Below are 22,483 nucleotides of genomic sequence, written 5' to 3'. Positions count from 1 at the left end.
TCCTGCGCTGCCTCTCAGAAAACACACCGACAAGTTGTAGAGAAAGACGATAACACGGAGCCGAGAGGACGAGGAGGAGGAGAACTAGGAGGAGGAGAGTAAAATGTGAGAATGAGTCGGCAACAAATCCGCACACAGATGGAAGGAATACACGGATAAAGTGATTATCTATCGATTAGCGATCGGATGTCATAGCCGTGTGTAAAATAGAAGAAAGACGAAAAGCGGGAGAAACATGAGCCGGCAGCAGATGGAGTCACAGGGAGTGGTTTTAACGGGTTACCACAGCAACGCGGAACTGTTGCCGCAAACTGGACCGTGTGAGTCCAGCTGTCCGCCAGTACCGGACGCCGAGCACACCGTACACAGGTGGGAGTGTGTGCAGCTGTAATGCCGTCCTTACAGACCATTAAAAGAAGTGTGTGTGTGTGAAAGAGGGCAAAGGTCACGTTGATAATGCTATTTTTTCCTCATTTTCTTTTTTGAACTTCAGCTGTGGAAGGAGTGTTAACTGCGTTAACTTGAACTCAGCAGTGGCCCGGTGTACTGCGCTTGCAGGCAGTCCACATTTCTTATTGTTCCCTCTGGCCTAACTCCGCCCTTGGCCTTTGGTTATGCTTTTTCCTAATCAGCAGATAACAAGTTTCACCTTGGTTTTGTTCCGCTGGCCAAGATTTCACACCTAATCCACAGTTCTTCCTTAGCACTGTAGCTTTACGAAAAGTCTTCCCCTACGAAGTGCTAGTTTTATAAGCAGTGAACAGACTCAAATGCAGAAGTATTAAATTAGCTCGTAGTTCATATATCCCATTCCCCTGGTCAGTGTGGTTGGTGACACACTTTTGCGCTGTGGTAAATCCTGTTCACTAGTTTCCATCAGCTTAAACAGAAAAAAATCATGTTATATTACACAGATTGTTCTATTATGAAAATAACAGCTGTAAGGATGTCTTAAAACAAATAATCTATATGGGATAGTCAGTTTTCTGTGATTCAAAACAGAAAATCCCTGACACTTAAAATATAGAGCTGGGTGTAGAGTTATTCTATACTTGGCCTGTGTTGCTCCACTTTAAAGCTTTTGGTTTTTAGTTTAAAACCAGGATAATTCGGAAGTGTCTGAAGACATAATTTAACTGTAACAAAGTATACAGAAACTACTTTTAACTGCTTTCTTATTCACATGGGAGCAACCATACATGTTTGACTTGGCAGATTTTTCTTTTTTTATATATGCCGGATGCCCTTCCTGAGGCAACCCCAAAAGTAACCTCTCTCTTGTTAGGCAAAAAAACACTATGGAGCCATGCAACAGTGGAAATATAAGGCCAGAATGATAATTGTCTGTGATGTCATGTGGTTAGTAAAATGTATGATTGATAAATTACATGTTGGGCTGCCACAAACCTCCAGGGCAGTAGTCAATGTTTCCTACACAGATTTTTCAAATCTAGTACTCGATGTGATCAGTCTCCACCTGAAAAACAACATCTGATTGGGTGTTTTGATGTTCTCTTCATGTAGCAGAATGTAGTCATGCCTTGTCTGGATTTCATAGCTTAACTTTCTGGCTTATTGTTTTATTTAATGGTTTGACGACCTTCATGTCCGCTTGTACAATGAGGAAGAGACTCAGTAATTCAAGAGGTGCTGTCGCTGGGGCAGCGATGAATGAGAACTAAGGTGTTACGGAAACAACTGTATAGCTACTCTTTTATTTATAACGGATCTTGCTGATTCATACAGGCTGAGCTGGATATGAAGTCTGCTCATTTACATCAGCAAACACCTGCCGTCACCAACTGTGGGCTGGTAAAAGTAAACAGCCCCAGCTGGGATTCAAACACGCACACCTGTGCGTAGGTGTGTATCTCTGTGCGTGTTCCAGATGGCTTGTCCAGGTAGCTAGAAGAAAAAAGAAAAGCAGCATCACATTACAGGCTGCCTTTGTCTCACCTCCCAAGCAGAGTATGTGTATCCTGTCTAGGTTGACGTGCGGAGGCTTAGTTTTGTAGTCATTGTTTCCCCTCATCAGGAAATGCCAGAGAGACATAATGTGTCAAGTCTCGCATTTGATGTCTTTATTTGTTACATTCAGGCCCTCTAAGCAAGGAAACTTTACACTATTATATCACATTTTCCATTGCCATATATAAACTATGGACTGTATATAAAAGAGGGTTGTAACCAAAGTGATGTCATTATTCTTTTTGGACTACTCTTGAAGCAGTGGCCTTAGCATAGGGGCTAATGCATCATTCTTTTTTTCTTTTCTTTGTTTTTCTTTTTATAAACCATACATGAATGAGAGTCTGGATGTTAATTTAGCAGCTAATGCTAGCTAGCATTAGCTAGGTACATCTATAGATGTACCTAGCTATTAGTGCCCAGACAATGAGCAGTCTTTTTGGACAGGACAGACCCTTCGATCAACAGCACCAGTTCCAGATTCAGTGACTTAAAAAGCTTCAATCCCTTGTACAGTTCTCAGAATCTCAGGAAATATGGGGGTCTGTGGGGACTGACTCGCTCTTGGAGCCTGGCAGCATTTTGAGAAACTGGAATTTTTGGCACTTCACCTTTTGGCTTAATTTGACTTGGCATAAAACACTACTTCTCAAAGTTTAGCGTGACAAAACAGACAGTTTAGCTCTACAACAGAGCACTACAACAGGAAGTGAAATAAATGAAAGGTTACAAGGCATCGGGCCAAAATGAATTACAACAACGCAGAGGGTGCAAACACACAGCTGTGTTCTGTATAACACATATCGGTCAGATCAAATCTGGCGCCTGTAAGGATAAACAAATTACAAACAGAAGAGCTGAGGATTAAGGAGATGCAGCTAAAACTGAATACTACAGAAAAACACATGGCAAAGGAGTTAGTAATCAGGAATACTATAACAGACATGGATAGGTCATATATTGTCGATTCATTAGAACTACAAGAAGATGATTTGTTCAACCAGTGGGTCATTGCTGACACCAGCAACTGTGTAAGACGGGGAAACAGAGCTAGGCTCTGTCTTCAGAAAGAGCAGCTGGCATCTGTTGGTCTAAATGGAAATACCACACCCACGTGCACACACGGACAGACACACAAACACTTGTCATCCTCTTCCCTTTTCCTCAGCTGCCCATTGTTCACTTTGTGTTTTGAAGCCTTAAAAATAAGTTTGATTGTCTTCCCCTTCCAAAGTCAGTTTTGAAACAAGCACTCCTTTAAAATCTTATGTCGTACATTATGGACAATATTTTTTTTAGGTTGTTTATAAAGGGATATCTTCACATTCAAAGCAAAAGCCACATATAGGTGTTTTTTATCCTATTAAACAAATAAAATTGAAATATGATTAATTATTTTACAAGCAAGCCAGACGTTTTAATTTGGGATAAATCTGCCTGAAGCTTCTCTTTACAGCATGTACAGACACGAGCGTGTTGTCTTTTTGATCTCACTATCAGCAAGAAAGTGAATAAACATTTCCCAATATGTCAAAAGTCAATCCCAATAGATGCAGGAATGCAGCTGTGTGAAAACAAGCCTTGTATCTGACACCAAACATGGGTAAAAATAAAGTGCAAAAGAAAAATGGCTGCTCAAGTCAAAGTACAAGTACATGCTACAGTATTGTTCAGTCAGTGATTTTTGTCCACTTTTAAGTGGTTGCCTGGCAACATGATTGCACATATATCATAATATTAAAGTTTTGTAGATATAAGTTCGATTTTATCATCAAATTAATATAATACAATGCTTTTTAAGGTGTTAGAGGCACTTGCATAGTAAAAATCAAAGGGTCATTTTAGCCTATTGGTATGTTGTTGCTATGCAATGTGGTGATGTCATAATATATGCGATAGATAAGAACCTTCAAGGACCTAAGATTGTACCTGTGTGCCAAGTTTGGTCACTGAACTCGAGATCGTATAGGAAGGAGTTGGTGGGCAAACATGTAGAGATTTGGTGTTTTATAGTAAGAGTAGAAGATTGTTTTACAAATGCTTTAAAATATTTGCTTCATCTTAATGCTGCAGGCCGAGGCTGTAACTTACTCCATATTTAATATGATCGTGTGTCTTTAACATAATAATAGCTGTTACTTCTTGAATAGATCAGATAGAATTTTAATAAATTGTTAGAAATTGTGAATATAACATCTGCTTTGATTCATTTAAAGCTACATTTACTCCACCAAATCATGTTTTGTGCCACTGGAGTGATTCATAAAGTCACGCTGGTCATGTGGGAAATTGGCTTCCTCAGATCTCGACTCATGTTCACCTCATGTGTGCTGAACTGGCTCTTTGTGTGTGCCACTGTTTTCTTTCATTCCTGTTTGCAGTTCACAGCATGGGATTGATTTTTATAGGCTGTTTTCAGTCCACGCGCGCACACACGGCCTTGCGCAATCTGTCTTTGTCGGCAGCTCTAAGCAGCTGATAAAAGGTGTGGAAAAAGGTACAGAGAACAATTATACACACCATTGCAGCACTCTATATACTTCAAAGATAATATGTATATGTACTGTACGTGTGCCAAAATGAGAATGTGTTTGTTTTGCTAGCAAGGGCAGCTGAGGGCACGCTGCTGAGTCTCTCGGACTGTGTGTGTGTGTGTGTGTGTGTGTGTGTGTGTGCATAAGCAAGCAAAGTGATGTTGTATGCAAAGCCTTAAACAAATTTCTTTGCATTAATTTGGTGTGTGCTTTGCGACCTTGACTTTAACACTGTAGGAAGACACAAACACGAGGCAGACCTGAACTTTGGGTTTAACCTGATTGTTACATAGTGATCAACAACCTTAGGTTAATTTTTAACAAGGTCGTAAATACATTTCCATGAATGACATGATTGTATTGTAATGAAAAATGTGGCAGGAGTGTCTTACCCAGTTAGATCGCTGACGATCTGAAGTTCATTTTTGTCAGATTCTGAGTTTGAGTGTCAGATACAATTATTAAAATGCAGGAAAATGCCTAAATGATAACCAGCTTGGCATGATACTCACAGTGTCACTTTAACCTTGCCAATGTTCAGCAAACATGACGTTTGCCACATTTCCACAGGAACTGAGAAATCTACCACAGCAACGCTAACTTCTCAATTATCAAAAGTGTTTCGAACAAACACAAAAGTGCTTAAAACAAAACTGGCAGCTCCAGAGGAACCAGTTTATTCTGAAACCCTATGAAACTGGGAAGTCACAGAGTTTAATAAATGCAAAGTTCAGCTGGGTTTGATGGAAAATTGACCGGGGATCATAAAATCCCTATAAACAGGTTAGGAGAGTCTGTAGGTAATAAGACCTTTGGTACAGATAACTCTCTGGTTTCTGTTTGTCATCCACTTTTAGTCACAATGCTATCGAACAATCACGTTTCAGACACTGACCCCTGGACAGAAATGAAAATGTTGGCCTGGATATCCACTGACTACACTGGAAGTCAGTTTCCCACAGGTCTCCAGAATTTTAAATCTTACTGCATATAACTCATTCAGTACTTGTTTCTACTTTTTAGTCTTTACAAAAACAGTCAGCAATCCAACTAGTCGATATTATTTTCAATACTAAAATTAGCTAATTGCTAGACACTTTGATGCATAATCATACATGTTTTCCATTGTAAATCTAATGTACTGTAAAGAAAAAACAAATGCTGCTTTACGCCTTTTATGAATTTGAACACCGATAAAGTAATGTGCACGTTTTGGTGTGTGTGTTTGTTTGGTCATCTCTGATTTATGAGTTAGTCAAACTGTTCATCCTGAAGCTCTGAATCAACACATGTAAACGATTAACTCATGTGGTGAGCTCATAGCTCTGCCTGCTTTCAGGGTAAACGCATCTTCTGAGGTACATCAGAAAACGCTGATGTCTTTCCTCACAAATGAAAGCATCAAACTTCCTGAACTTTTAAAGGCAACATGGACATGAACTGGGAGATGATTATTATTATTTATTTATTTTTTAAATTAAAACCACAGATGAAGTATAAAGAGAAGTCGGTGGTATCGCACAGAACTTCCAGCTAAATCCTTGTGTTTTTATGGCTTTGTTGTACTCGGTGTTGCAGGAAGTCTGCTGTGGTATGTGGCCGTAGCTCAGCACGAACCCTCAGGGTAATACTGGGGTGATAATTCCAAATTAATTAATAAAGAGCATCAGCTTAGTGCCGCTCTGTCTGAAATCCCATTTAGTCCTTGGGACTAACTGATTTTCACTTCCTCCATTTCCTTGGAGATTTGTAGAAAATGGCAGTTTTTTAGTTAAAAGTTATCAGTGCTTATCTTTTGCTTTTGAACACCTGTGTATATGAGTGTGTGAATATGTGCAGAGTTCATGTACGTGTGTTGGTACATTTGCACGTGTTTGCATTTTTTTTGGACGTTCTGCTTATCTTCATTACCTGAAAGTAAATCATATATTTGCACAAAGGGCAACTTTACTTTACACGATTTTCTTCTCCCTCCTTTTCTTTGTTGGCTTTAGCATATGTCAAAGTGAAGTTGTTGTGATTTTATATCATTCTAACATAAAATAAACTTAAATATTAGTTATATAGGAATTATTTGTTTTGGTATTTTTGCTGTGTTATACTGTATTGAAATTGACCTAATGTCCCATTTATTAGTGACTTAATGCTTTATAAACATATTGTATATACCGACTAAACATGTCATCTCTTACAAACACCTAATAAGTCATTGTTTTGTTATTTGAGAGCTTTATAATGATTCTCAAGCATACATTTGAAATATTAGGTCTATATTGGTGCATGACAGCACCCTTTAATAGAAACGGGAATAACTGTGTTCGGACTCAGGAGCCATACTTGTAGTTTTTTAATTGAGGGGCCTGTTCCAATCAGTTTTATTGTCGTGGTGTCCGATGTTTTAAACAGCCCTGCTAACGGGTGTGCAGCTCTATATTTTTGGGTAAATGAGATGACACTGATAATTTGCAAAAAGATGGATGAATGACAAGATTGTTGAAAGCAGCCTTTCAGCTTGATTGATGTGTGACACTGAAACCACAGACCCTTAAGGAGCTTCACTTGCACTACAAGTGTAGTGGCTTGCTCAATATAACTCTTGTTGCTTAAAGGAAAGAGAGACAAATGTTGTCATGCTTAATCAATCTTATAATTGAAGAAAGCTTTGCTGCTGTTGTTGGCACAGTTTAGAACCCATGCTGATGCTCTGGGACATTTCAATAAGCTGATGTAATAGCGTTTTAACCCTTTTTGCCCTTATTCTTCTCCCGGATGTTGTAATTACACAATATATAGTGACAGAGGTGCTACTAATTATAGTACAGCAGGTGTGAAAACTTTGTGTCTTTATTAGTGGGCACAAGCAGAATAAATACATAAGAAATGTTGCATTCAACATTTAAAATCAGCAAGAAAAAACATAAAAATGAATAGTTTCTATATTGTTAATGTTCAGTTTTAGTGTGTGCTTTCAAATCCAGCAGAAAAATGCACATGTTACAAGAGACCTTGTCAGTGTGATGGGAGCTGAAATTCCAAGGGGGGAAAAAAGTGAGTGGCACTCGCTGGGTTTTACTTTTTTACGTCTTTTACTGGAGGAACACCTGTGCCTGTGATATCTGTGTGTACCAGGGGGGAAAAAAAGAATAAACAGTAACTCATCTTTATAACTCATCTTTCTTGTTCCGATTAACTAATTGTATTAACTTAGTACACTGACCTGAACTAGACCTTTGTTATCGTCAATATAAACTCATATTTTTCATGACATTTATTGGTTGCAAGTCCATTTTAGTTGCTAATGTTGTGGTCAAATTTAAAGAAGTTCATAGTAAGCAGTCCTGGAACATCTTAAATCGGTTGCATTTACTGTAGTGAATTACAAAATTGTTAACTGGCCAGCTAGCCAGTATCACATTTATATTATTTTTCCCCATTTTGATGTCAGTCTACCTCTGATCTGTCTGCAGTGATCTATTGTGATGTCATCAGATTATTTGCAACATTTATAAAGCACCAGTCCTCCTCAAGGTGTTTTATATCATAAGGTAAAGACCCCACAAAATTAGAGGGAAAACTGTCACAATCAGACAACCCTTTTAAGACCGAGCACTTGGTGACAATGGGAAGGAAAAACTCCTTTGTTAAGAGGAAGAGACCTCAAGCAGAACCAGGATAAGAGAGAGGCTTTTAGGAGAAACAGAGGACTAAACATATATTATTGGAGCAGGAAGATTTAATGACACACAGTATTGATATTGAAATTCTGTATGTGGAAGGTGAAAAGATATGTTCAGATAAATTGTATACCTAAAGTAATGTACTTAATATGTCAGTAGGATATTTCTAGCAGGTATTATCTATTTACACCATCAACTAACCTAGGCTAAGCCACACTAATATGCCTTGTGATAAACTTTGTTTGCAGTGTTTGTATAGCAAAGGAAAGTCCAAAGTCTGCGAGATGTGCTATTTTTATTCCAAGAAAATGCTGGCATCATTAGCTGACTGATTAGGAAACGACCTTGCTAATAGCTTAACTTAAGTTGGAGCCTTTGACCAGCGTGTCCAGAGTTACTGTATCGCCCTGTTTTCATGTCATTAAAGGTACAGGAAATATCAGTGCATACACACCTGTGTACTTACAGAGCATGTTTCCAACAAGTGCTGGAGGAAGGCATCTGTCACTACTAAGTCCAAAGTACACAGCTACAAGAGAAACCTAGTTGCCCCTTCTTACATCATGACCACTATGATAGCAAGATGATACGTTTTGCTGGCTTGCCATATTATTTCTTTAGTTTATTGGGATCCTCTTTTGCTACTCTGCATCACAGACACTGATATTTCAATGGTACACAAAAAATAAAAATCTTAATAAATCAGCATTTCAAAATAAGCAAAGCAATGCCTTACGCAGCTATATCCAGCTAAGTGTATGAACTCCAATGACTCAATTTTAACTTTTGTCCATTATGTACCTATTTCACGAACCTCTCCCTGCTCTTGTCTGTATGTGTCTCCAGCCGCAAAACAGGCCAGTACACCCTGCAACACAGCCAGAATGGACAACAAGGAGACAGATATGGCACTTCTGCTTCTTCTACCACTGGCAGCACAGAAACCAGCAGCACGGAGCCAATGTCACTGCCCAGTCAAAATTCTGCAATCCAGCATTCCTCCAGCCCCAAGCTTGGATCCAGCCCCAAGACTGGCTCCAGCCCCAGGCACAGCCACAATTCCAGGTCGAGACCATCGCCTGCATGTCAGCGCTACAACTCTCAGGTAGCCAGCAGATTTTGTTCACTTTCAGTCTGTTGGGGCAAATACTTCATTTCATTCCTACAAAATTCCGCTGTATAGGATTTTTTTTTTTGTATTTTACAGCTCTCTGGTAAGATGTACAGTATTTTGAGCCTCTCTTAGTTGCACTGGGAGTGACACAGTACGCAAGCTCTTGGGTTTGCTTTAATTCTTATACACTTTATGAAAAGTGTGTGTGTGTGGTATGTGTGTTATGTGAGAGCAGACAGTTGGCGCAGCCAGTTGCTGCCACCATCTAGACTTGTTGAGACCAGTTGAGAGACCTGTCTACTTCATTATCTCTGTGGATCATATCTGGAAGATCGTTGAAATGAATTATTAATCGCTGAAACGGGGCAGAGAAGCTGAAACTGTGAGCTTAAAACCTCATTTTTCTGCACGTCTGCTCATTTTGAAGGACTCTTTGGACGAGCTGCAGATGGACGACTATTGGAAGGAGGTGGAGAATATTTCATTCTCGGGCGGCGGAGGAGAGAGGGGAGAGGGAGAAGTTCAAGAGGAGGAATTGCAGAAAATTCCTGAAGGTGAGATACACATTAAAGGATGAAGGCAAAATTTGGATCGTAGACTTATTTGGACATATGTGTTGGTCCAGACGCAAACAAATTCTAATCTAAAAGTCTGTTTCTATACTGGAAGAGGAATTCCTCACTGAAAGCTCAGCCTTTTCATTCATCTCTTTATGTAACACTTTGTATGTCTCCCTCAGACCCCGATGTTTATACTCATTTTCTGCTTGTTTGCCGTCATTCGCATCTCTGTTTAAACAGTTTGGAAACACATTAAGTGTCTCGTTTTGAAGTAGTTTCATGTGGGACTTAAGTACCAGCTGTTTATCACACACCGCTGCTGGGCCAGCTCAGACTTGTGGATACTGGCTCTGTGTTGGCTTGCACAGTAGGAATGCACTTCCTGTGCATTTCTTCAGTCAAATTTAGCCTTTAGTGTGTGAAGACTATTGTTTTCTAGCGTAAATGCGCTCTTCCTGTTAGAATATGTAAGCCATTTGTGTATGTGGTCGCTCCTTTCCCTTTCCTGCACCTGTAGATTTGTTTAAGTAACGCCGCATCATCTCAGCAACCAAGTAGGGAATTGCCCATCATCCTCCCTTCTCAGTATTGCTCATTCTGTTTGTCTCTTTCAGAGGGTGAGCAGGAGGAGGCGTGGCTTGCAGAAGCAGGTCTAGCGCGGCTTGTTGATCATTCAATCACAGTGGATCATGATCAGGTAACAATCATATATCTTTTATTGAATTAATAAGAAGTTAGTCCAGGTACAGTTAATCAGTTCCATATTTTCAGGTCAGATCTTAAATAAGCATTTATTCTTTGTCACGTTTGAAGCCTTCTTATACAAATAAGCATGTACATGAGAGAAAAAAAGATGGACTAATGTAAAACATTGTGTGAAAACAACAAATAGATTTAAGTTTGTGTTTGATCTTAATCTATGTATTGACAGGAAGAAGACAGTGCAGTTTTCCTTTCCACGCTCACCAGGACTCAGGCGGCAGCCGTAGAACGTCGCGTGGCATCAGTGCAGCAGACTTTAAGGCGACGTAACCGGCAACAACTTCCTGATGTTCGAGATATATTCCGACACCCTGATAAGGTTAGCAGATCAACACTGTGCTTGACACAAACTGCCAGCTCACCAGCCACATTGTAAGGTACACCTTTTTAACTGCTCATTAACACAGATATCTAATCAGCCAATCACGTGTCAGGGACTCAATGCATTTAGATATGTAAACATGCTCAAGACAACCTGCTGAAGTTCAAACTGAGCATCAGAATGGGGAAGAAAGGTGATTTCAGTGACTGTGAATGCTGCACGATTGTTGGAGCCTGGCGTGCTGGTCTGAGTATTTAAGAAACTGCTGATCTCCTGGGATTTTCCTGGAAAACATGATGACTGCTTATTGCATGGTAGCACGCCATGTCACAAAGCTCAAATCATCTCTAACTGATTCATTAAACAGAATGAGTTCATTATACCTAAATTGCCTCCACAGTCAACAGATCTCAATGCAACAGAGCACCTTTGGGGGATGTGATTGAACTGGAGATTCTAGATTCATTATAGATCAACAAATCTGCACCAACCGTGTGACGCTATCATTTCAGTGTGGACAAAATCTCTGAGGAATATTTCCAACACCTTGTTGCATCTGTGCCACAAAATACTTAAAGCATTTTTGAAGGCAAAAAAAAAAAGGGGGGGGGGCGGGGTATAATATATATGATTCTTCCTTATTAAATAATTTTGTTTGCATTTATATTATTTATTGGTCAAAGACAGTAGAGAATAGAGAGGAAAGCAGGGGGAGGGTCCAGGCCAGAAACAAGCCCAGCTCCTGGAGCCTTACTCAACCCAGTGAGCTGTAGTGGTAATATAAAGAGCATCTTAAGAGGAAACATCACAAGCTGGTGTGGCATGTGCACAGCCCAAGACCAGGAAGCTCTGAAGTGAGTAATTGAAACTCCTCAGATCATCACTGGCACCTGAGCATATGGATGAGATGAGGAGTCTGCTTAGAGGCCCAAAACAAAACACAACTCCCAACCACACCTTGCTGCCATCTGGACAGTGATGATCCACCTTTTGGCTGTACACTTTTTTACATATGCATAATAAATATAGTTTGGATAACAAGATGTGGTTTTACAGTGGGGTACTTTCTAGGCTACGACTGTATCTTAATTTAGATACTTCAGCTAGTACACTCTCCATGTGGTACACTAAGCACACTGAATTCTTACTAGTGTGATTTGTGAGTTTAACAGGGTAGCGCAGTCTTAAATCAAGCTTAAATCATTGCTGGTAACTTATCTTCAGTCCTGCTGGTGGAAAATCGTTTAGTGTTCCTAATCTTTCTGCTACACAGCCCAAATGACAACTATTGAGGATATTAAATGTTCGATGCAACATTCAACATTTGGATTGTTGTACCATACACCGGGGTCGGCGCCAAAGTAGATAAACTGGATGAACAACCAATTTTGACAGGGTGGAAGCCAACTCTTTTTACTGTTCTTTAAAACACAGCAACAACAAAAGACAAAAAGAGATTAATGCTGCCAACTTTACAACCTAAACAACAAATTAAATTATAAACAGCTGATCAGAACTCAACATGCATAACACAAAGTACACTCATAGCGAATTTGTTATGAAGTTTCAAGTGACGTCATACTTTAGAGTTGTTGATTACCATTTTTGGTTGCAAAGCGACACATACAAGGGTCGCAGACTTTTGACTGACTTGCATAGACCTATGCCTCAGTCACGCTGCTATGCATGACTATGTAGATCCTCAAAGCATTGTCAGTGCCCTTTGGAAAAATCATAAGGGAACTGACAATGACATTTATGAGGTTTTGCCTTTTTAGTTAAAATTAACTCGATGTTCATGAAAATAAGCATTTTCAGTGTTCTGTTGTTTCACGTACCACAAAGGAAGTGGTCACAAATTTGTGTTTCACTTCAGTACAGGTCTCGCAGTATTTACTTGCTAGTTCCCTAAAAAAATCCAAAATTTTATGACATCACTGCAAATTCAGTATGGGTTAAAGAGTTGACTGGAGTTATCGTTGATAAATTACAAAAATAAAATGAAATACAGGGATCAAGATTTATAATCAGAAATAAATTTAACAAATAATACGTTTAAATTTAAATCTGTCTTTAGTCCAAACTGTTTGAACAGTTTGAGCCTCTCATATTTATTTCATGCACACTCACACACAGACTTTGTCCACTAATTAACAGAAAAGATAATGTGTAACAGGGCTTTCTATAAATTTGTGACTTGTTAAACTTGTTGACTGCTGTGTTGTTCACGTCTGTGTGTGTGTGTGTTGTGCTGTGTGTTGCAGGATGGGGAGCCTCAAAAATCCGAAGAAGGAAGTGAGAATGGACAGAAAGGTGCCCCTTCAACCGGTATGTGCAGCATACTCATGCAGATAAGTGCTTACAATATGAGTCAGTGTCATAAATCACTAACTGAGACCCACCACCACCACCACCAAAAAGAAAAAAAAAATCTGCCTAGCAACACACACACACATTTTTGGGAACTAACACAAGTCCCTGTGTGATATGAGAACATTCAAGAGGAAGTAACAGAGTATAGTCGTGTGACTTTATAATAAGCATAAGTTCTCCACAACAGAGAAGATAAAGCTGCAGAGAATAGGTTTTTTATGAGTGCTGCAGTGACTAATACGCTGCGCTCTTAAACTCCAATAAAACACATCCAGTTGTCTCTTTGTATACACTTGCACTTAGCTATCATAAACATATCTGTACTACCCTACATGTGTGGTCATAAGTTTTATTTCTTCATTGTGTGTGTCTCTAAACAGAAACGGAGACAGAACTGAATGTTGACGTGGCGTTTTCAGAGCAGGCGCTCAGTTACAGGGACAACCACCAAAGTTTTAAGGTCACCCGGAGCCTTAACTCTCCTGACGACAAACTACCGGTGAGCTGCATTCCTGAGAATTTACACGGACACAAAGGTCATGCGCATATTCACTTCCTTAATGGTGTTTTTTTTTAATTTTCTTATTGTCTGAACATGTCTGTGCTTGTGCAATAGACAGCGTTGGCGCTTTAGAGTCAAAAGAGGATGCATTGATCATTTACTTTGTCAGGCAAGCATGGCAAAGCTATTTGAAAGTTGTTGCAGGTCAGTAATTACCAGGAAGAGCAGAAGATGGATATGGCAGCACAGAAAAAACTATTTGCACACAGTTGTTGTTGTGTTGGATTGCAGACCCTTATAATCAGAATTTTTTTAGAGTTACAGTTATGTTGGAATTTGTTTGTTTGATCTATATACAGTGTTGGAAGTTGATAAGCATTTCTGTCCTATATATGGTGTTGTCAATTAGCAGATATGGTGTTGGAGCTAAATCTTAGTGACATCTGGTGGCTGGAGCTGGTATAACAGAACAATTCCACTGATCATACAATGTCAGAAAAGGGTTTTTCTGTATCTATCATCATGCAGTTATTTGACTTTTACACTAACTGAATGTAAATACAATAAGAAGTCAATTTAGCTTTATTTTTCCTCCCTAGAACTTTAAGCTTCTCCCAGATAAAACGGGTCAGACGCGAATAGGAGACCTGTCTCCTCTGGATATGAAAAAGGTAAAATGATGTAACACAGTGATCTGTGTATCTATGCCTACAAGACAAGTGTTTGATGAGCTGTCTCCACATTCACTTACTGTTTAGTATCATCATTGTGTTTATCTGTGTCTGTGTGTAATGTTCTGTCAGGTGCATAGACTGGTGCTTGTGGAGATGACTGCTCTGTTTGACACTTCTGGGATAGACCTCAAGCCAGCCAAGGCCCTGAAAGTGAAGACTAAAGGTTAAACACACACACACACACACACACACACACACACACACACACACACACACACACACACACACACACACAAGATGGCCCCCACAGCCTAAATAGAAATGTCTCATTACACAAATCACACAGTCAGATACAACAGATAAATACATTTACACACATACAAACAGAAAGCTAAGGTATGTGTGCCTGTATGGTATCTGTGCTTGTGTGCGGTGCAGTGCTTTTGTTTTACTCACTATTTGTTTGTGTTTGCAGAAAGTGGATTGTTTGGGGTTCCTCTTACCACTTTATTGGATCAGGACCAGAGACGGGTTCCTGGAACCAAAGTGCCATTGATACTGCAGAAGGTGAGTGCACTGACATTCACATATTGTAATCCAGTGGTTCCCAAACTTTTTTTGCTAGGCCCCCCTTTGTTTTACAAGAACAATGTTCGCCCCAAAGTGCAAAATGGGTTCAAAAACATAAACAACTGTGGGATGCTGTTTGTTCATGATTTGGACAGGGGGAATAAATCGTGGCAGGATCAGCCTGATATTATTTGTATCCCACTGTAACCTTACTGTATAAAGAGCAAAATTTCAGGAGTAGTTAGTCATTATAAGAAGTGTTTGTGAACTAAAAATCAAGAATGTGGGATTCTTTTTTTCTGTGATTTGGAGAGCCCAGTGCATGCTCCAGACGCAGTGAAAACCAGTTCTGCAGGGGAGACCTCCTTGGCACTTGTGCAGGTGAAGCCAAAGGGAAGATATGCTTCACCATATTTTCTAGTCTTTGGCTTGGAAGGAAGTTGGTTTGGAAACATATTTGGCGATGCTTCATCTCCTGCTTTGCGTTTGTGTGGAAGCCCCGTCAAAAACCTGTCCATTACGCTAGCAGTGTCCAAACGTTTTGTTTCCCCCCCGCCTCTTTTCATAACCCCCCCCCCCCCCCCCCCCCCCCCCCCCCGCAATGACTCTGCGCCCCCCCTAGGGGGCAGGTCCCACACTTTGGGAACCTCTGTTGTAATCGTAGTTTGTTCTTTTGCATGTGTGTGTATTTAAGCATATTTCCAAACCTCAAAATTTACACTCAACTCATTGGCTTTATGTTTGTTTTAATGGTGTTTTTAAATGACATTTTCTTTCTCTCATCATAAGATCATCAGTCATATCGAGGAGGAAGGATTACACACAGAGGGCCTTCTTCGGATCCCTGGAGTAGCCACTAGAGTCAAGGTTAGTTCAAGTATTTAGCTGACCACCCCTCCCACAGAGACAATGTAAAATCTCAGGTTCATAATAACGCCAAGCATAATAAAATCAAGCATCAACTTCCAGAGCATATATATTCCCTACTCCGTCTCCAACCACACTGTCATTCATCTTAAGCAGTGTCCACACTGGGGAAAAAAAAAACACTTCACCCATCATTCATCACTTTGAAGCTGACAGCTCAGAACCTGCAGACAGTCCAGGTTCTGGTTGCCTAAGAAACCCTGTAATATATTTACTATTAGGTCATATGTCAGTTATTGGTTTCCTGGTGGGCGCTTCAGTCGCTCACCTGGAAGTTGAGAAGTTTACCTTGGGCCACCATCGGTTATTTCGCCCATGGTCACTTGAATTGACCAAATGTTCTTCACTGTCACTTCCAGTGGGAACGCAGCTTAAAACTGAGCTTTTCCTTCCCGTGACATCACCTCTTTCTCTATTTGAAATGTGAAAGTAATAGTGTTGTTGATTGTACTTGAAGTTGATAAAGGCTCTCTGTCTGTCCCAACTCCAGTTCCTGTGCCAGGATCTTGAGTCCTCCTTCTATGATGGGACATTTTCGTGGCAACAGATGAAACAGCACGATGCTGCTAGCCTTTTGAAGCTGTTTATCAGGGAGCTACCCCATCCACTACTGACCGTGGAGTACCTCAATGCATTTATTGCTGTTAACAGTATGTTTCCTGTTTACGACAAGTGCTTCATACACACATAGTGAGGCAACAAAGTGTCACACTCATGCTGTGTATATTTGTGTGCGTTCACAGATCTCCCCACAAAGAAGCAGCAGCTACAGGCTTTAAACCTGCTCGTCCTTTTGCTACCTGAAGCCAATCGAGACACTTTGAAGGTAAATTTGGCTTTATGGTCATCACATTTCTGTTCCCTATATTATTCCTTTATGGCGCGTGATTATTTTTGTAGTGAAATAAAAAATTGTGTTTGCAGGCACTGGTGGAGTTTTTCCAGCGTGTCATTAAAAATCAGGCCAAGAATAAAATGACCCTGAACAATGTCTCTGTCGTCATGGCGCCCAACATCTTCATGTTTAAAGGCTTTCGGTCCAAGGTTACAGAACAACAGGAGTTCTCCATGGCAACCAGCACGGCCAACATTGTCCGTCTGCTGATCAGATATCAAAATCTCCTGTGGACTGTAAGAAAAAAAATCTTAGCATTAAAGCTGTGCATGTGTGGCATTTTTGTGTGGTTAAACTAGTTACTCACTAACCACCATTATTTTTTGGTTTTAATGGAGTATATCTCTGTGATGTGCCTGTCTTATCCAGATCCCCAAGTTCATTATGAATCAGGTCAGGCACCAAAATATGGAAAGTCAGAGGAAGCAAAAAGAGAGAGCCGTACGGAAGCTGCTGAAGAAGATAGCCATTGAAAGACCGTCTGAGAAAACTATCCCTGAGGTAAGAGTTTGAATTTCCTGGCTTCACTGAGATACGTTTTTTAATATCCTATTAGAAATCTATAAATTATAAACACACTGTATTATGTAATACAATGAAATCAGAGGACTAGAGTCATTAACCCGGTGGCCGTGTACATCTTGTTTATCAGAAGACCACCTGTAAACTACTGGTAAAGGTGTCAAAGCAGACAAAGGGTTTCTTTGCATAAGGACGATGTATGACAGATTTAGGAAAAAAGCACACAAGTCAGTCTGTCTATGATGGCTACAGATTTTACTGTATTTTCAGTCTGAGACATCTAGTGTTATTGTATAAAAGTACAATGAAGATCATGATAACTGAATTTTTAAATCATTTATACAGGAGCCGTTGTGCAGCTCACACAATCCTCCTGATTAGATGTCGGCCTCTTTTCCTCACGGGTGTCTGACAAGAGCGATTGGTTAATCAGCAATTGAAGGGATTCTAGGCAGTTCTTTCTTTTGTGCAGTCTTATGTTAAAACGAATCTGTTCCTCTTGACAGATTCTTAGTGGATGAATAACTTTAGTGATGTGAACCTAAACCTTGACTGTAGTTTATTAAACAGAGGAGCCACAATTTTTTTTAAGTCCACATTCTTGAGCTGTCATTAGTCCAGGTTTTAAGTAAGTACCTGGGTTATTTAGAAGAGTGATTTAGATTACCTTATTTTATTCAACTGTTTACATCTAATGCAATTGACAGTCTGTTTCTCTTCTCTGACTCTGTGTACAAGCAGGAGACCTCACAGGGGATTATCCGAGTCCACGCACCACAGTTCACTAAAATTTCTATGGCACTTCAACTTACCGAAGACTTGCAGGCTTGTGATGTGTTAACACGCTTCCTGAGCCAGGACAGGTAACATGAATATTAAAAACACAAACAGAGAAGCTCTCACATGCCCGCATGTCCTCTGACTACGTCTCTCATCTCTCTCATCCTTCCAGCTCGTTGGCAGTAAAAACAGATGATTTGTGTCTCTATGAGATCGGCGGAAACATCAGTGAGTTCTGCTCCCATAAAACTACATGTGTAAACTAAAAACATACACTACAATATTAATTTCCTTGCTCATAAAACAGCTTCTATGGCACAAATATGCATTTTAAGTCGTGACAGTACATGCTGTCAATGTGTTTAATGTTTCTCTCTGTCTGCTCTTCTTCTTGTCGTCTTCAAAGAGGAAAGATGCCTAGATGGGGAAACGTATATGAAAGACCTCTACCAGGTGAATCCTACAGCAGAGTGGGTCATCAGAGCTATGCAGCGATGAGTTCATCAGGTCCTGCTTCATGCTGGACCTCTCTAAATTGCCACCACTGTGTCCTGAAAGAATATCCGCTGCCTTGTTGTCTGTGGTTCTGGATGCACTTGGAGTTTTCATATGTAGCATAGATATAGATACTTTTAACTGATCCTCAAATTTGCCACAAAATGCACATTTTCTAATGGAAGAACTCATCAAAGCAGATTTTATGTTATGTGGAAATACGTGTCCTTTTTAGTTTATTGCACAACTTAAATTCCCATACTTTTTTCTCAATGGGGGAAAAAAGGAAAATTATTATTATTATTAACAGGAGATTATAGAGATTAATAGTTTGGTGCAGAAAAATAATATTGATTAAATCATAAATCAGTCATGAATAAATACTGGTCCATTTTTGTGGGCTAATTATGATTTTTTTTTTTTTTAATCTGTTTATATGTCTATTAAAAGTCCAAAAAATGATGTGTACAGCCACATTATTAAATAGCATTAAATCTGAGCATTTCACCAGGAAGGATGCTTTGGAGGTTTGGGTCTCTGAAGCTGAAAGGTAGGTGCTGTAAAGCAGTGGTTTATTTTTTAGCGTAGAAGAAAACTGATCAAAAACAGTGGATGTGTGAGTGTTTTACCCTACTCTACAATGTGAACAAGCACATGTGTACGTCATACACATGCAGTACTGTGTGTGTCAAGTTCACTTTAAGTATTGCTTTAAAGGGATAGACTGCTGACTGGATGATACATTTGCACGTGCTGGGCTCCAAACATATCTGTTCATTTGTTGTTTTATTCATTTTTGGCTCAGTACCATCCACAGTGTGGACATGAGTTGATATATTCTACTTTGGCAAAACATGCATTTAGACAGGAATAGAAAAAAATCCCCATTTTATGTTGGGTTTTTTTGGCATCTATTTGTGTTTCTCTCAGTTTTCAACAAAGGTCTTATCAGATTTAGTGCAGTTTCTCACAGTTTCAGCAGCCTGTGGAGGATTGTGTCTGCACTATAGAGCCACTTCTTTTATGTATAGCTAGGGAGTATTAAAAAAAAAATGATTTTGGGTTTATTTTGAATGATTTTGATTTATTTATTTTTTTGAATATCTTGTTTTTTTTTCTGCCTTGTATTGTTGTTTACTGTGATTTTTTTCAGATAACTGTTTTTGTGTAACTGCCTCTGAAATGACCACTAAAACTGCCTGTAAATAAACATGCAGTTATTAATTACCACATCTGTTGGTATGAGTGCTCATGTATCCGAATGACTTAAAAGTTCTTGTACACTGGAAAAACTGTCGCAGTCCTGTATCTCTCCAATTTTCAAATGAGAAGTTAGTTTCCCACCACGTTGTACTGACCTACTTAGAGTAACAGTGAGGTTAGAAATAATGAGGTCCAACAGCTTGGATGTAAAGGGCTTGAGTCAGAGCTCTTGGCAGTTTTTACAGAAAGATTGAATTAGTGTACAGGTTTTCTGTGAGTCAGATTCAGGGCACCAGATGCAAACAGACCACACTTTGTAGCAGAATATAATATCCATAAGAATTTACACAGTGCTTTTGAATTTTAAACTAATATTCTAAAGCTGCTGACACCTTTATTATGTACCAGTACTACAGATTCCAGGCCTTGTATTCTTCACCTGAGCCTGTAAGCTTCATGAAACTTATTGATCAACCAGAAAGTTAAAGGCTACTTTTGACGTCTCCCTTGTCACAAGGGGTCACCACAGCAGGTAGTTCCACATGTTTGATTTAGAAGAGTTTTTACCCCAGATGCCCTGCAAAGAGGATTTGTTTCTCCAGCTGGAATTGAACCAAAAACCTTTTGTTTGTAAATGTGCTCGATTTAGTTCAGTGTTATTTATGTAGTGCCAAATCACAAAAACAGTTACCTCATGGCACTTTATATTGTAAAGATTGTAAAATAATGGAGAGAAATTTTCAGCAATCAGACTCTCCTGTGAGCAAGCACTTTGCTGACTGTGGGAAGGAAAAACTTCCTTTTACAGGAAGAGACCTCCAGCAGAACCAGGCTCATTTGCGGCGACCAGTTGGGTGTGAGGGGAGGGAGACAGAATAATTATCAAATGCAAAGTGATGTATAAACACACCGTGAGTGAAAAAGGTAAGTGAAGAAGAAATACAGTGCATCATTGGAAGCTCCCAGCTGCCTACCTTTTGCAGGACATGTGGGACTAATAAAGGTTTATCTTATCTAACTAAGGGAAGGTCACCTGATCCGGCCCTAACTATATGCTTAATCAAAAAGAAAAGTTTTAAGCCTAATCTTAAAAGTAGAGATAGTGTCTGTCTGGGAGCTGGTTCCAAAATAGAGGAGCCTGAAAGCTGAAGGTTCTCCCTCCCATTCTACTTTCAAACAGAACCAGAAGTAAGCCACCAGTCTGAAAGCACAGAGGGTGATATGGAACTATGAGGTCTTTAAGATAAGATGGAGCCAGGTTATTCAAGACCTGTGAGGGGACAAATTTTAAATTCAAATCTTGATTTTACCGGGGAGCCAGAGAAAAAAGTCAGTGTGGGAGAAATATTCTAAGGAGACGTGTAGGAGAAATATGTTGTCTCTTTCTAATCCTTGTCAGTACTCTTGTAATGAATTACAATCCAGCCTAGATGTAATGAACGCATAAACAAGTTTTTCAGCGTCACATTGAGGAAGGATGTTCTTTTGAAACTTGCATAATGGCAGTTGATATGTGGTAAGAGTTTTAAACCACTACACTATGAACGAAATATTAAAGCACAAATGCCAGTGCTTTACAGAAAGAAACCCACTAAAGTAACTAACCAGTATTTATGACGCAAGCTCCAAAAACAGCAGTTGCAAAGTGATTTAAAGAAAATAATCAAAGATAATGGCAAATGTAAAAGCAGGTTAAAAGAAAGCTAAATTTGCAAGGGATTTAAGACACTGAAAAAAACTTTGCACAATTATTAAAATGGAATAACGAGCAGCACAAACACAGGACTGATCGGATTAAAAAACATTGATATAACTAAGAAGAAACAAGTAATACATTAAAAAAAGACTTGATATTATCATATCACAGAAAGCACTTCTTATTGAATACAAACAAAAGCCAGAAAATGGCTTTAGGTATCTAATGGCATAGACCAAGCAAATGGACTGTAATGGATTAGTAAAACCAGTGGTTACTGCTTTAACCACAATTTTTAAAGTTGCCCAGAGTAGCAAAAGTAACAGGAATCAGTACTGACACTCTGCACAAGATACTCGAGAAAGGTAGAGCCTGAAGTATAAGGAATAACTATAGTTAGAGATTTAAAAAGAGATTTATTGACATAGCATGGCCTATGGTAGATTGATTGATTGATTGATTGATTGATTGATTGATAACTGTCCCTGATTTTCCTCTTCTCCCTTATTCTTTCCCCGAGAGCAGTTTCTTTATTATTGTTTTCCCCTTCAAGATGGATAATGTGTTTAAATAGTAAACATGGGATTACCCGGGAGCTGAAAACATTCAATGCCATAATGTCCGGGTTTTCCCTTTTTATTGTAGTTACATTCAGGTTTGCACATATTCACCTTCAGCACTTCAAAATGCATATTTTTATCCTAACTAATAGCATGTCCAAACAACACCCTCTACCTCCCAGATTATTATTATCTCCTTAAAGTGTTTTGGTGTCGTGGACAAGCCCCTAAACTGGAAACATAACTGTGTACGCATCCGATTCGCTGACATATCTTTGGCCCCTATTCATTGGCTACTGTCAATCTAGGCGCAATGTGATTGGTCGAATCACAAGAAAAGGAAGTGGCG

The 22,483-nt window shown here is 39.4% G+C and overlaps 1 protein-coding gene across 2 annotated transcripts; it reads left to right on the top strand.

Annotated features, from left to right (window-relative positions):
- On the top strand, positions 1–19,907 carry arhgap18 (Rho GTPase activating protein 18). 2 transcript variants are annotated; one of them, XM_004542052.6, is made up of 18 exons: positions 1–369; positions 9,026–9,284; positions 9,721–9,847; positions 10,468–10,550; positions 10,785–10,934; positions 13,202–13,265; positions 13,691–13,809; positions 14,412–14,483; positions 14,616–14,709; positions 14,962–15,053; positions 15,846–15,923; positions 16,474–16,633; positions 16,727–16,809; positions 16,908–17,114; positions 17,248–17,379; positions 18,139–18,263; positions 18,353–18,408; positions 18,587–19,907. In XM_004542052.6, exons 1-18 carry the CDS (start codon positions 236–238, stop codon positions 18,676–18,678), a joined length of 2,127 nt encoding a protein of 708 aa, XP_004542109.3. In that variant the 5' UTR covers positions 1–235; the 3' UTR covers positions 18,679–19,907. The 2 variants fall into 2 exon arrangements, with proteins under 2 accessions (XP_004542109.3, XP_004542110.3); XM_004542053.6 differs by having other exon boundaries at positions 5–369; positions 18,142–18,263.
- Positions 19,908–22,483: the final 2,576 nt, after the last annotated feature.

Source organism: Maylandia zebra, linkage group LG15 (genome assembly GCF_041146795.1).
Source record: "Maylandia zebra isolate NMK-2024a linkage group LG15, Mzebra_GT3a, whole genome shotgun sequence".
Lineage (NCBI taxonomy): Eukaryota > Metazoa > Chordata > Actinopteri > Cichliformes > Cichlidae > Maylandia > Maylandia zebra.
This window is presented reverse-complemented; position numbering and strand designations above follow the sequence as displayed.